The sequence below is a fragment of the Schistocerca gregaria genome, chromosome 1, assembly GCF_023897955.1.
Source record: "Schistocerca gregaria isolate iqSchGreg1 chromosome 1, iqSchGreg1.2, whole genome shotgun sequence".
NCBI lineage: Eukaryota > Metazoa > Arthropoda > Insecta > Orthoptera > Acrididae > Schistocerca > Schistocerca gregaria.
In genome coordinates this window covers 522,975,123-522,991,060 of record NC_064920.1, presented here as the reverse complement: position 1 = coordinate 522,991,060, position 15,938 = coordinate 522,975,123, and the positions used below count along the sequence as shown (strand labels likewise).

Below are 15,938 nucleotides of genomic sequence, written 5' to 3'. Positions count from 1 at the left end.
AACTACAGAGATTGAATTCGTTTTGTAACGAGCAAGAGAAACTAGCATTAGTATATCAAGGTAACACCCAGCACATGTGAGTGCGAGGAGACTTGCATAAACATTTTTGATAGGTAATGGGGTCTGGCCTTTAGCGATAGGAATCAAACTCCGTAAATAAATATGAACAGTGATTCCGTGTGAACATTTCAAAAGAACTACTGAACTTCTCTTTCTCTCTCACGGACATTTTCTGCCAAATGACCAGTGGCGCAGCTACCGAGATGCAACATAAATCTACATTTCCCTCGTACCCCGACTCTATCTCTATGCTAACCGCCAAGGGGCCTTTTCCTGCTCGGTTCCTCCCTGGCCCAGTGCGCCACTCCTTTCCTAACCTGATTGCCCAAGACTCCTCTCAAGCGATAACATTCATGGCGATCTCGGTGTGGACGTCAGATCAACACAGGATGCTGTGAAACCGTACTACCACCCTTATTCCACCCACCACACGTGGCCTCCAGGTCGATTGATTACAGGAGAACGTCACCAATCCCAGCCACTTACATAAAAGTCCTTATTTGTAATTGTGTACAAATTTACCCAGATACACAGGTCTCCTTGGAAATAACTTCTCTTATTTCCTTTTTTATCACCTCTTTTCTTCAAAATGGGATTACATAATGTTTGGATCCCACCATCCTACTCTGTCTTTTATGCTCCTAATTACAATGCCTAAGATGTATACTAAGTTTTCTTTTCTTACTGTTATTCTTTCCATAAATTTTGATGACAGAATCCGTTATCTGAGCACTCATTACATGAATTTACATGCTAATGGAAACTGATATCCCCTGTGAAACCTAATCATTCAAATTATGCAATTCACTGTTTTGAACTTTTTCTATTAATTAGTTTTGCTTGTAATAATGTATTTCAAAGGTTTTTGTATATGAAAGTTTTCGATCTAGAAGCATCCATAAAAATTAGTGAGCTAATAAATATATCAGAAGAGCAGATTATCTCTAAATTGTAGACCAACTATTGCTCATTGCAAAGACATGTTTATTTTAGCTCAAATATAATTAATTCAGGAGACATAATTCATTAAACATTTCAACTAGCCCAAATTTTCAGCTCATATTGTGACCAAGCCAGTATAAATTACTGGAATATATTAATATACAATTTATGAGCTAAACTCTTTTAAGCCGACGACACAATAAGAAATATGTAATTGTCTTAATTAAGAATTACGTAATTTTCAACATCTTTATTTTAATAATCAATACAAATGCCAAACCTAAAAGTCAGGAATTCCCATAGGATGATCATAACTTGGTTCTATATATTTTAATAGCCACTGCTCGTATCGGTTATTTGGTAACCAAAGTCTGACTGTAATTATTACAACTATTTAAAAAGGAATAATTTGACCTTGGTAAATTTCAAATAATAAAAATATAACTAAAACCACATAATATTCTTCTCCATGTCTCCACAAGCACGAAAGGCGTCAATACACTTCTAGGCTTTCTTGGACTTAAGTCTTGGTCCGTATGTCACTTGCTCCAGGATTTCAGTATTCTCTACACTGTGTGCTCTAGTGTTATTTGAACTAGCCTCATGATTACTTGCGCATGTCAGCAGTGAGTATTACAGTCAGTGATGGACTTAAAAAGAAGCATTCATAAAGGTGGCACGATACCTTAACAGACAATTATCATCATTCCGTGTGCCTTGTAGCGAAATTGTTGATCTCCTGCAGGAAAAATTACATTGTGTACCACTTAATTCATGTTCACATTCTTTTGGCGGAATATAATTTAAAGTTATCCATCAAATGCGAGTACAAGGAGACCTGTAATGAGGCCTGGTCTTTACCGATAGGAATGAATATCCGTAAATAAATATAAAGTGATTTCGTTAGAACATTTGAAAAAAACCTACTGCACTTCTCTTTTTATTTACGCACATCAAAAAATGTTTTGAATCACATTCGGCTCCTAGAGTTCCGGAACCTGTACAGAAAATTGGAATAGAGATCAACATAAACATTATTTTCGCCCTTTTTATTGCTCATGAAAACCACACATTGCATGTTGTAAGACCATACAGCGAGACCTCCAGAAGTGGGATTCCAGACTGCTGTACACATCGGTATCTCTAACACCCAGTAGCACGTCCTCTTGCATTGATGCATACTTGTAGTCGTCATGGCACACTGTCTACAAGTTCATCAAGGCACTGTTGATCCAGATTGTCCCACTCGTCAACGGCGATTCGACGTAGATCCCTCAGTGTGGTTGGTGGGTCACGTCGTCCGTAAACAGCCCTTTTAAATCCATCCCAGGCATGGTCGATACGGTTCATGTCTGGAGAACATGCTGGCCACTCTAGTCAAGCGATGTCGTTATCCTGAAGGGAGTCGTTCGCAAGATGTTCATCACGGGGGCTCGATCTGTCTCCATGAAGACGAATGCCTCGCCAATATGCTGCCTTTATGGTTGCACTATCGCTCAGAGGATGGTATTCACGTATCGTGCAGCCGTTACGGCGCCTTCAGTGACCACCAGCGGAGTACGTCGGCCCCACATAATGCCACCGCAAAACAGCAGGGAGCCTCCACCTTGCTACACTCGCTGGACAGTGTGTCTAAGGCGTTTAACCTGACCGGGTTGCCTCCAAACACGTCTTCGACGATTGTCTGGTTAAAGCCATATGCGACACTCATCGGTGAAGAGAACGTGATGCCAATCCTGAGCTGACAATTCGGCATGTTGTCGGGCCCATCTGTACCATACTGCATGGTGTCATAGTTGCAAAGATGGACCTCACCGTGGACGTCGGGACTGAAGTTGCGCATCATGTAGCGTATTGCGCATAGTTTCAGTCGCAACACGACGTCCTGTGGCTGGTCGAAAAGCATTATTTAACATGGCATCATTGCTGTCAGGGTTCCTTCGAGCCATAATCCGTAGGTCGCTGCCTGAGAGAGGCATGTCATGGACAGTTCCTGTCTCTCTGTATCTCCTCCATGTCCGAACACCATCGCTTTGGTTCACTCCCAGACACGTGGACATTTCCCTTGTTGAGAGCCCTTCCTAGCACAAAGTAACAATGCGGACGCGATCGAACAGCGGTATTGACCGTCTGGGCTTGGTTAAACTGTAAACAACACGAGCCTTGTAACTCCTTCCTAGTGAAATGACTGGAACTGATCGGCTGTCGGACTCCCTCCATCTAATAGGCATTTCTGATTCATGGCGATTTACATCTTTGGGCTGGTTTAGTGACATTTCTGAACAGTCTGTGAGAGAATATCCACAGTCAACGTTTCTCTTCAGGAGTTCTGGGAATCGGGGTTTTGCAAGACTTTTTTTGATGTGTGTATTAAGAGAGACAATCCTGTCACACCAACATTTTCGGCTAAAGACCAGCAGTGCAGCTATCGAAGGGCAACATAAATCTACAAGTTGAACCTCTTTGATTTCTTACAACCCCCCCTTACCAGTGTTATCACAGTTCTTGTCAGTGACTTAATTGGAATTATCAATGACCTCACCTCATTATCCTCACCCAAGTCATGTGAAAAGCACCTCTCCTGCTCTCTCAATCCTCATTTCACATCCTGACTTTCGCCAGCCAATCACTGTCTAAAATGGTGGAAGTAACCCAGGTGTGCTAGTGAATCCCTTAGAAAGTTCAAAATAAATATTAAAATCAGAACACACTAATGTATAGTTCATTAAAATGAAATAGCCAATCCCAGTGCAGTTAATTTGGTACTCAAAAGTATCTGTACTTTACGTGTACTCTGTGCGCTATTCTAAAACATATTTACTCAAGAAACTACTACAGGATTAGCTTGCAGTATTTTTGAGCATGTTCAAATGCGTCGAAACGCTCTGAAGTCTACTTTTCGTCCTACGTTCAAAATAATTCCTCCAAATTTACCAAAAATGTGTAATCTGTAGTATTTCCACATCTAAAAGTGTTTTGCAGACCATTAAAATGAAGCAGTCGATCACGATTTAGTCATCTTTGCTGTGCTCAAAAACATAAGAATGTTCTTAATTTTTTGCAGTAGATTCAGAAGGATCTATCCAAAAAATTAGGTAAAGCAGGCCTTCTTTACATGCAAACTTTTATTTCTGTATCAGATGGTGTAAAGCACAATGAAACCTCAAATTAATCAGTTTCACAATATAAATATTCTACGACGCTTGTCAAGTGCCCCAAGGCACCCATTGCTAAGAGTGAACCCAAGGCCTTTGACTCTTGGCTCGGGGTAATACTGTATGGCACACAAGTTGCCCTGCAAATTGCACTTGGGCGCTACTGGTGATCTAACTTACAACTTTAAAATGCAGTTGTTGACGAGGTTTATAAAAGCAAACAGTGTTATTCTCATACATGAGATGATCAGAAACTTGTCTCCAAAATCGATATCAAAGACAATCAAACTTATAGTGACCAAACGTTAGTGAATTAACTTCATCTTCAGGTTCAAAATGTTTTTCATCGTCTGCTGTCACCCATTGGAATCTATGTACATGGCACTTAGATGGAATAGCATATAGGACAGTAGCAATAGAAATTCGTCTAGGAATGAAAGGAGAGTGGGTATGCTTTGTGTGAAACAAGGGTTGCTATGCTTTCAAAGTCAGTCAGACATTAAAGCGACTCCATACTGGATTTTACTTTGCAGTATAAAATGTTTGCCATCTTGTGCTGATATAATACCAAACATTACAGCGCAGTTGTAATACACATTTGTATAGATTGGATACGAGCGTTTCTATGTTGTGAACCACTCACTTTCAGAGTCGATCAGACAAACATTACGGTGACCCCTTTCTAGGGTACTTACGTTATCTTTCAACAAACTTTTTTCGTCTTCCGATGAAATGATGAATCACATGGTCAACAGTAGAAACTGTCTTTCAACTGGTTATATGACATAAATTTTGTACATTAGAGTTGTGCTGGGAACTTTATACAATTTTCTAGCACATGCTATGTGATGTGTCAGCTACTGAGGTTATCAGCTACTGTGATTGTCAGCTCTTATGGGTGTCAGCTACTGAGGATATCAGCTACTGGAGTCCATTTTCCAGCGTAACCTGGCAACAGGTAACAGTGTAAAAGCAGAACTTTGTACAAGATAACAATGTAATGAGGTGACAGGGTAATGAGGTAATGGGTAATGGATAAAATAGTGGATGGTTTTAAGGCGGTTTTCCATCTCCTGCGGTGAATGCGTGCTGGTTCCCCTTATTCCGCCTCAGTTACAGTATGTAGGCCATTGCTGCGTAAACACTTTCTTCACATACACGTACACCATAATTACTTTATCATGCAAGCATTGGGATTACACTCGTCTGATGCAAAACGTTCCCGGGGGTTCCACTGGGGGCCGAACCGCACAATAACCCCGGTTCGGTGTGGGGCGGCGGTGGGGTGAGTGGACTGCTGTAGCCTGCTGTGGGGTTGTGTACCACTGGGGGCTGTGGCAGGGACGAAGCCTCTCCCTCGTTTCTAGGTCCCCAGTTCCATACAGTACAATACAGTACAATGGGGTATTGGTAAAAGGCTAATTTTTATACAATGTAAAAGCATATTAGTAAATGGGCATTAGTATTATAGTATAAAAGTGTAACTCTGTAATGGCTTCAGTTGGGATAACATTGTAATGATGTAACATGGTAGTGGAGTAATGGGGTATAGGTAAACATATGCTTGTGTAATGGTGTAATGGTCTAACAGTGTGACTGGTACTGGTTAATGGGAAACAGATATTGGCATTATGAGTAACTTTTGACAGAGTAATGGTGTAATAGGGTAATGGTGTAAGAGTGTAATTGGTAACAGATTATGGCGAAGAGGTACCAGGTTGTGCTATATTGATGCAACTGTGTGATGGTGCAATAGTGTAAATATGTATCAGGTAACATGTAATGGGAAACGAAACAGTAGCAATATAAACAGTTGTAGGTAAAGGTTCCCAAATGAGAAGCGAGATATCCTCATCAAGAGCAAGCTCAAAGATTACCATTTGCAGTTTAGCATTGAAAGATGTGTGTTGTGAAAAAAGCAAACACTACTTCTATAAATAGTGGTAAGTAAGCCCTGAAATCTTCAAGCTATGCAAAGTGCATAATTCTCATCCTCAGAAAAACAGAGTGAAATTTAATAGATAGATTTGCACACACATGTACTTCTGTAATTGAGTGCAACAGAAAGGGAGATCAGTTTGCATTGTGGACACTTCAGTACTGCACAGTGAGTACTGATTTATGAAGGTAATAAACTAAATCGAACATGTGTTAGGTTTCTGACTACAGCATCTAGCAGTGTCTTAAGGATGTTTCCTCAGCCTGATCAGTTTCAACAATGTTTTCATTATAAAGCTGAATCATTAGAGGCTGTTCGATACCTATGCATTCCTTCTCACTATCCGAAAATCGTTTTACTGTGGGTAGTGGCTTTACAGGTATCCATATTGTTGCCATTCCATTTTGAAACTACTTGTTAGACTTGTCGCTTTTTAATTGAATGGTTCCCCGACGGGATTTCTTCATCTTCTTACTATCCAGTAGGAAACATTTTGAGATTCGATTTTGCTCTAATTGTCTCTCTACCCTGAATGCCTTTATCATATAAGTCGGTAAGGAAGGGAAATTATGTCAAGTAATTATCAAAAAACAGATGATAGGAGTATTTCACCAAATTCAACAACACATCAGGACACCGTAGAACGACACTTCCTCCTCAGCCCAAGTGTTTGTAGTTCTCCGGTAGAGTAATGACTCGAACTTTGATAAGAATCCATCCATACAACTTTTCTAGTCCTTGTAGCTCCAATCCAGATTTTGTAGCCGTATTGTATTGGTTTTCCTCTAAGAACTGTTTGCATCAATACTCACCAGAGTAAGCTATAGTTGTTTCATCAACGCTACGTTTTTCTTTATTGGGTGCACTTCCCTGAAATTGTGCGTTAAGCTTGTCAGATCACATAAGTAAGTTGGACATTATGAATTTGACTGTGTCATCCCGAGCAACAAGATTGTTGTTAGAAGCTCACCTTGTTTCCTAGTACATAGTACATATCCACCTCAGTATTTCAGTATAACTGTTAAGTAAATAACTGTAATAAATAGCCTCATTTTAATTGGGATCAATCTACCAGTCTATTACGTATGCAACATATTGGTTTGTGAGTGTGATAATCGTCTCAATCATATCGTCATCAAAACAAGACTAAAACACGCGGACAGAAGAAAATAGCAACACCGCAAAATAATTAATGTACAGTCTCGATTTTTCTAAATACATTTGTATAGCTAACACATTTCAGTGATTAAGATAGCAAGATATAAGCATTGCACTCACATTCGGGAGTAAGACGGTTCAAACCCGTATCCAGCCATCCTGATTTAGGGTTTCCGTGATTTCCCTAAATCGTTTCAGGCAAATGCCGGTATGCTTCGTTTGAAAGGGCACGACCCATTTAGTTCTTCGTGCTTCCCTAATTCTCGTTGTCGACGGGACGTTATGTAAGCGCAAGGTATGCCATTACAAAACTCTGCTACATTAAAGACTAGGGTAACTGCCGCACTTTTGAATGCAAGGAAGCAAATGTGCATGCCTTGTGTTTGTAGGTTGGAGTTCCGTGACTGTTGCACTTGGTCGATCAATAAACGGACGGTTACAGAGGGTTATGGATGATTGTCGTCCAATTATGTCCCATATGTGCCAGATTTGAGACAGATCTGGTGATCGCATAGGTCAAGGCAACATGTCGATACTCTATAGAGCATGCTGGATTACAGCAGCGGTATGTGGTCGGCCGTTATCCTTTCTGAAACCTCTCCTGTAATGTAGTTCATGAATAGCAGCACAACGAGTCGAGTCACCAGATTGACATACAGTTTTGCATTCAGGTTGCGTGAGATAACCACAGCAATACTCCTGCTGTCATACGAATTCACACATCAGACCAAAACTCTAGGTGTAGGTCCAGTGTGTCTAGGGCACAGTCAGGCTGGTTGCAGGTCCTCTACTGGCGTCCTTCTAAGACACACCCATCACTAGCAACGAGGCAGAACCAGCTTTCATCACAATACACAGCCGACCTGCACTCTGCCCTCCAATGAACTCCCGCTTGACACCAATGAAGTCGCAAGGTGATTTGGAGTCAGTGGATTGCACGCTACAGCGCATCTGACTCGGAGCTGTTCCTCAAAAAATCAATTTTTGACAGCTCTTTTTGTCACTGTGGTGCCAAATGCTTGCTGCTGAGATTGCTGCTGGAGATGCAGTAAGATGTGCCAGAGCCATATGATGAACACAGTGGTCTTACCTCGTAGCCGTGCCACTTGTCTGTCCGGAGCCTGGTCCCCTCCCGGGTCTACATTCTCGCGATCACCGCTGTCAGGAATCCGGTACAGTGACTACATTCCTACCAAGTCCTTCCGCAGTATGGCAGAAGGAACATCCAGATTCCCGTAGTCCTGCTACACAACATCCTTCAAACTTACCGTCGCCTTAAATGCATTCTTGAGTAACATCAAATCACCACTTCCAGCCCCAAAGGAAACTAATGCTCACGGCCGTTACAGTATCTTTTTTAAAGCAAACCTAATTTTCATCTTCGTATTGCCACTACTAGCGCAATTCTTATGCGACTGGCTTGAAATCTGAATGGACATGATGTTTCAGATATAGCAACACGCCTACCGACTTTGGTTTATGTCGCACAACTCTTTCTTGGTGTTCCGATTTTTTTTGCCTGCGTATTTGCGATGGCCTTCAATTGTTACCATAATGTTGCTGAGACCATTCATTACTATGGTCTGTAAGATCACATTTCTCTTCATGAGATATCTTCTTCCTGTTTGTATACCATTATCATCCTGTCTGCCTTTACCTGCCTCTTCCTTTTCTCCTCTTGCTCCCATCCTTCCAGTACGTTCATTTTCAATAACTATTTCTACTTCTGTTTCAGTTCTCACTTGACTTCCCCCTAAATTAAATAAATTTGCATTATTTTGATAGCTTGAATCCTCATCAGTCGCATCAAGAAATGCATTTGGGGGATCGGGAGGGGAAGGGCTCTTAGTGAAATCTGACTGCTGTCATCTTCGACATCGTTATTATATTCATCGTTACCAAGTATACTCAGAGCATGATCTACATTGAAAACTGCCTGTAAAAGAAATAATAGTAAATCATCATTTGCTATAATGGACCCTCTTTGGTGACTGACGTACTTTTCGTAGTACAGAAACATACGCTGACGAAAACAAAAATCGAAACTCCAAGAAGAAGTTGTGAGACATAAACGATAGTTGGCAGGAGTGTTTCAATATTTGAAAGATGATGTCTCTACGAAGCACGGTCAAAATTATTTCCAGTAATTTAATTTTTGCATAATTATTTTTGAATATAGCACACAAAAAATTGGGAGCTTTCAGATACTTTTGAGCACCAAGATCGCTGCATTGTAATTGAGTGTTTCGTTTTAATAGTCTGTAAAGTATTAGTCTATGACTGAAGGAGAGGGGAAGCGAGGTGAGTGGAAGGTGTTAAAAAGTGAAACAGCGCTAGTTCCGCCATCTTGGATTTTGAATGGTTGGGTTTGAGGCGGCATGAGAAGGGTAACAGGGAGGAGTTGTTGCCTGGCTTGTCACATGAGAAAGGTGATGCCAATGATAAATCTGATGACATGGTTTTTTTAACCATCTGATAACACTTCTGGTAAGGGTGGTGATGTCACTGATAAGGAGGCAGGCCTTGTGATGTGGGCAGGGCACTGACCTGTGTCACACGATATGACAATGTAAAGAAATTTATATACTGCTACCAGGTTTCCCCATCTGCTGGCAAATTCAGAAATAAAAAGGGGCGTTCCCCTGTTGGTGACTGGGAAACGAAAATTATATTGACTTTAGAGATGGATTTAGGGAACGGAAGTGGGGAGGAAACGGTTTCGTTATGTCTCACTTGTGCTGAAAATGAAAATGAATAGAATGTATATGACATCAAGGCAAAAAAGGAGTAGAGCTGTAATGTAAGCATGGAGCAGTGTTAATGTTAGATGCCGGAAAGTATCAGTGGAGAATGATTATGTTTTTGCTGGTTACGGATAACTCACGGTGATATTCTGAAATAAACTGTTTGTAAAATAGCTCAACTGGTTCATCTTCCACTTGTTGCTGTCGCCTTACGTCCGTGAAAGCCTGAGTAAGCATTCCATAAGATAGGCACCTCCTGATCCTCGGATGCGAACTCTACAGCAGCTAACAAATGAACGGCTTATTTCAATAGTGGTACAAGTCCATTTTTGTTCATTCTGAGATACAGTGTCCTAAAGTTAAATGAGCACTGAAAAATCAGCAGTTGAGATACCACAAATATTCAAGTATATATACTGGAAAATTTCTGGTATCTCAACTGCAGATTTTTCAGCGCTCATTTAACTTTAGGACTCATATCTCAGAATGAACAAAAAAGGATTTGTACCACTATTGAAATAAGCCCTTCAAATGACAATAATAGCTTCCCAGGAATTAACCCTGAGACTAATTCTTAGATCCGTACATAAAATATTACTAATCAAGGTCGAGATATTGCTGCTGATGCCGCTGGAACTGTAGCCCATTTTCGCAGTCGTGAAAATATGCCACTCAGACTTACGCCACCAAGTAGAAATGGACAGGCGACAGACACACAATACAGGGTATTAAATGCTGCAGATAGATACACGCAGCGAGTGAATAATTGTAAATTTTAACACATTGAATTATGTACGTTGGTGGAAATGGAAAGTGTTACACCATGAACCAGCAGTCGGTTGTTTGACAAATTTGCGCATCACATAACGTTAAATGATTACACTTTCATTCCTAACGTAACTGATGTCCGTTGTCAACATCGGTGTGAGGTGTGCCCTCCACGGACATGAATAAATTCTTCGCTTAGTTATGACATCGAATGAAACAATTTGAGAATATCATCTTAAGGTTCTCGGCATGCCTCAAACACATGCTTTGTCAGTTCACGTAGAATGGTGGGTGAAGTCTGGTATGAAAGTATATATCTTCCCATCGCATCCGTAGATGTTCTGTGGGTGACAAACCAAATGACTAGGCAGCTCAGTCACGGGTCACTACATTCCTCAAGACACTTGTGGTGTGTGATCTTGTTTCGTTACTGAAATACATCGTTTGGTACCATGGCCATTAAGGGTAAGAAAACACAACAAAAATTCATTCTACCTTCAACAATTACCAAATCAGTCCTGTTGTCATATCCAGTAGCCATCACATCGTGATTCCTAGAGTTGGTGTGTGAGTCTCGAAAATAACCGTGTCCACTGACCTTTCACAGTGTCATCTCCAGACACGGTGGTGTCGATCTGACCATCACAAACAGATATATGAAGATGGTATCTGCTCTGTCGGACATTAGTGATCTTGCTGCTCTCGAAGAATGAAACTGCAATGAAATCCAGACCATTAGCTGCTTACAGGCGTTGATATATAGCAACGGGGGCAGTTGAAAATGTGTGCCTCGGCCTGGACTCGAAGCCGGGATCTCCTGCTTACATGGCAGACGCTCTATCCCACTGAGCCATCGAGGACACAGAGGATAGTGCGACTGCAGAGATTTATCCCTTGCACGCTACCCGTGAGGCCCACACTTCCACGCACTACATTTGTAGTGCTCCTGTCCACTATACTCATGACGCGCGGCAGTTTATCCACCGATTCCCGTGTGATTTGAGCAATGTGAGTGCATCCGCACTGAAGATCATTGGACGGTAAGCGTTATCTACATGAAGATGGTATGGTGTCACCGCCAGACACCACACTTGCTAGGTGGTAGCCTTTAAATCGACCGCGGTCCGGTTGTATACGTCGGACCCGCGTGTCGCCACTATCAGTGATTGCAGACCGAGCGCCGCCACACGGCAGGTCTAGAGAGATTTCCTAGCACTCGCCCCAGTTGTACAGCCAACTTTGCTAGCGATGGTTCACTGACTTCTACGCTCTCATTTGCCGAGACGATAGTTAGCATAGCCTTCAGCTACGTTATTTGCTACGACCTAGCAAGGGGCCAGTATCTGTACTATTGATATTGTGAATCATGTACCATAAAGAGCGACGTTCTCCATTAATGGATTAAAGCTAAGTATTCCATCAGCTACGTCCGTTTTTCTCAATTCTAATTCCCTTGTCACGTTCCAGACCTCACGCCAGCCTGCGTGAGCTAAAACGCGTGCATTTCGGCCTCCTTTAGCAATACGGTGTTGGCTCTCCTGCCAACCACAACAGATGGTATCTCTTCTTTCGGACATTACACACTGCTTGTGAAGCTTGACGTGCCCTGCAAGGCTTGCAGCGACTTCCCTGGTCAGCACGATCCGCGGACTTGTCTCCAATAGAGCACATGTGGAATATGATGGGACGAGAAGTGAGTCGTGCAACTCGTCAGCCAACAACTGTTACAGAAATACGTCAACAGGTCCAGCAGGCGCGGCAGAAGGTATCCCAGGACAGTATTCGCCATCTGTACAACCGACTGGATACCAGAATCAGCGCCTGCATTGCCACCTATGTAGGCCACACAACATGGTGTTTGAGCATGGTTCGATACCTGGTTCCTAAGAACCACTTGTAAAAGTGTTCTGTAAACGTAATCATTTCATGTTCTCCGTATGCACTGTTGCTACAATAAATCTTGAGTGAAATGGAAACCTCTAAAACGGCGTAATAGTTTTTTTCCGGGAGTGTAGTTTGATTGACATGTATCTACTTGCCTGGCTTCTCTTTCCATTCTGAGTTTCTCACTGCCGTGGTGAAATCTAATAGAAGCAGTAGCACACCTGTTTATATTCTTCAATACATTAACATCAGTTAGTGTAGCAAGGGCTGATACAGATATTTTATTGAAATTGAGTCTTAAACTTTGTTTGTTAGTGGCATCCTATTTGCCCTGTTTGTAAGAGGGATCCTATTTACAAACATCACGTCGCCGATTTACGGTTGGCTCCTTTCTTCCACGCTCTCGTACGTGAATGGAATGTGTTAGGAAGTCGTTGATACTGGTGCGAAGTAACGTCCTTCCGGGTTCTTAGGGTCCCTTGCATAGTATGTGTGTAGACGTGGACGTAACTTGCATCAAGTTTGAAAATTACATGATACACAGAGTGCCCCACGATACGACAAGAAGGAGCATTCGAATAAAATATGTGCAATAAACATGGGCTCTAAAATGTATAAGTTAGGAGCTATGAACACTTTTCCGGTAGAATATACGTGTTCCACACCAGCCAAGTTGAATCGTGTTCATAGCTCTTAAAATACAGAGTTCAGAGCCCATGTTTACTAGACTTTTTCTCCTTCGAATGTTTCTAGATGCTTTAATGCGATCATGTTTTTCTTAATTTAACCCCCAGCACCACCTGTCAAAATATGGAAAGCAAAGAACTTGCATTAGAAGAGGTTTGGTTCACAGTATTGGAGATGTAGCAGGGCTCATAAGTCTTAAGTTATGCTTTTTAGAGTCCGTGTTACTAGACTTTTTGGCTTCGAATGATCGTTCCTGTCATATTCCCGAATGCTGACCATTTCTCTGGGGCGCCTTGTACATCACGAAACAGTTTTGTATGTTTGAACGGTTATTCCTGGTACAGTTTCGTAATTAAAAGCATAATCAGTTCAGTTCTGCCATATGATGGTGTTTTACCCGAATTAATTGCAGATACAGAATGCTCAATCATATAAAGTTATTTTTAAAGACATTTATCTCCCCCCTCCCCCCCCCCCCCCCCCCCCCCCCACAGACACACACCTCACTCTCTCAGTTTGTGTTAGCGCGCGCGCGCGCGCGCGTGTGTGTGTGTGTGTGTGTGTGTGTGTGTGTGTGTGTGTGTATGTGTGTGTGTGTGTGTGTGTGTGTGTGTGGTTCCGTAAGCAAACGAAACTATGGTTCTTTGTCAAGTAAACTTTCTTTTTTTCATCTTCAACCAAATTGTAAAATATTTGTAACTTTCAAACCACTTACAATGTTGTAAATGAATGAAACAGTTTCCTAAGTTGTGATGAAGAAAATGCATTAAGGTAGTTGCACTGGCTGTTCTAATATTAATAAAGAATATTGAGTCACTTTTAGACGAAAAGGGAAATCAATATGTACAGGTCTATCACTGCTTTCCTGTAGTTCACTAACAACAAGTCAGATGATCGTAAAACCAAATCACAAGAAAAATAATCACAAAATAAAAATTTCCTTGAAGTACTTCATCTAAGTCCGGCTCGACAGCCGAATGGTCAGTGCAGCTGACTGCCATGCGGACAACCCGTGTTCGATTCCCGGTTCAAACAGAGATTTATCCTTGGTGGGAGGGCTGGGACTGGGTGCACCAAGCTTCGTGAAGCCAGTTGAGGGGCTGCTCGACAGAGTAGTAGCGGCTGCACGTCACGAAACCCCATGCTCCTGGATACCGCATCCTATGACGCCACTGACAGAGGGTGATACGGCGGTCGGTCGGTTCCGTATGGGACCACCATGGACTGTGGTCGGAGTTCGCGTTTTTACTTCGTCCAAACAGAACACACTGGTGGACGATAAATTTCAGTAGCAAACCGAGGGAAAACAGGGTAGTAACTTTGAAAACACGTTACGTCCCCCGTCGTTCGCTGTATCGTGGTTTGGCGAGTGTCGACAGGCGAATGCGGCATATCTTTCAATGTGTATCCAATACATATCGTCAGTATGAACCAAAAGCCAACTGACAGTCCAACGCAGCTACCTGTTCCTACAGCCTTAAGACCTTTCACATTAACTATTGACTGAACTGAAAGAGGAATTTTCGACTGCAAATTGTATGTTGTTTCTATTGGTGGTGTTTTTGTACGGTACGTAAAGTAACCTTGTAGGTATACCGTGAATGGAAGTCACGGCCACTTATCTGAAAAATGGACTGTAAAGTATACCTTGAAGAAATATCCAACACAGGCAGATCCGACGAGGCCGCACAGCGTGATCTGCTCGAGCTCCTCTGGAGGGTCGGCGCACAGCTTGAGGGCCACACACAGAGCCAGGAACGTGATGGAGGCGAGCGTCACGCAGGCGAGCAGTCGGTTCAGAGAGCTGGGGGCCGCGCCTCGCGGCTGCCACAGACCCAGCACCATCCGCAGTGTCGATCCAGGGACCACCATCGAGTCGCTGTCCGCAGGCGGTTGCTCCATGCTGGCGCCTGCTGTGGAAGGTGCGGTCTTCAAAGCCACTGTTCGCTAGCGGTGCCCAGACTGTGCAGTGACACTCTCGAAGAGATTACCTAGTCCGTTATTTCTTTGTCAGCTAGCTTCTTAGTCTATAAAGATGCAGTTCCCCACGTACTATGTGCTGAACGAACAACGTGTTTTCGCAGTCGCAACAGACGTGTGGTTGTTGGGTATTCTTAACACAAAATGATGAACCGCAACATTATAACCACTGTTTACTAAGAGATTAAAAATCCACTTTTGATTCGGTAGGTATAATATACAGGGTGGTCCATTGATCGTGACAGGGTCAAATATCTCGCGAAATAAATATCAAACGAAAAAACTACAAAGAACGAAACTTGTCTAGCTTGAAGAGGGAAACCAGATGGCGCTATGGTTGGCCCGCTAGATGGAGCTGCCATAGATCAGACAGATATCAACTGCAAAACTTTGAACATAGCTGCTAAGTTTCAGTGACCGTGTCAGAATTATATTGTAACAAATAAGCCCTCGGTCACAAATATTAAGTCAAAAATTTACCTGGTTTCGACGCTACTATGAGCGTCGCCTTCAGAATTAGACTAACTGTACTAAAACATTAGGTATACAGTATATTAATAAAATTAAAGTTTGTACTTACTCGAAAAGATGCAGTACTTACAAGTCACATATTAAAGAAGA

At 42.2% G+C, this 15,938-nt stretch overlaps 1 protein-coding gene across 1 annotated transcript in view; it reads right to left on the bottom strand.

Moving 5' to 3' along the window:
* LOC126356031 (odorant receptor 2a-like) overlaps positions 1-15,245 on the bottom strand; it is a 71,097-nt gene extending 55,852 nt beyond the window's left edge. Inside the window, exon 1 of the mRNA XM_050006731.1 lies at positions 14,985-15,245. Coding sequence (XP_049862688.1) covers positions 14,985-15,239 — 255 coding nt within the window. The 5' untranslated portion in view covers positions 15,240-15,245. The remainder of the gene's footprint in view (positions 1-14,984) is intronic.
* Positions 15,246-15,938: the final 693 nt, after the last annotated feature.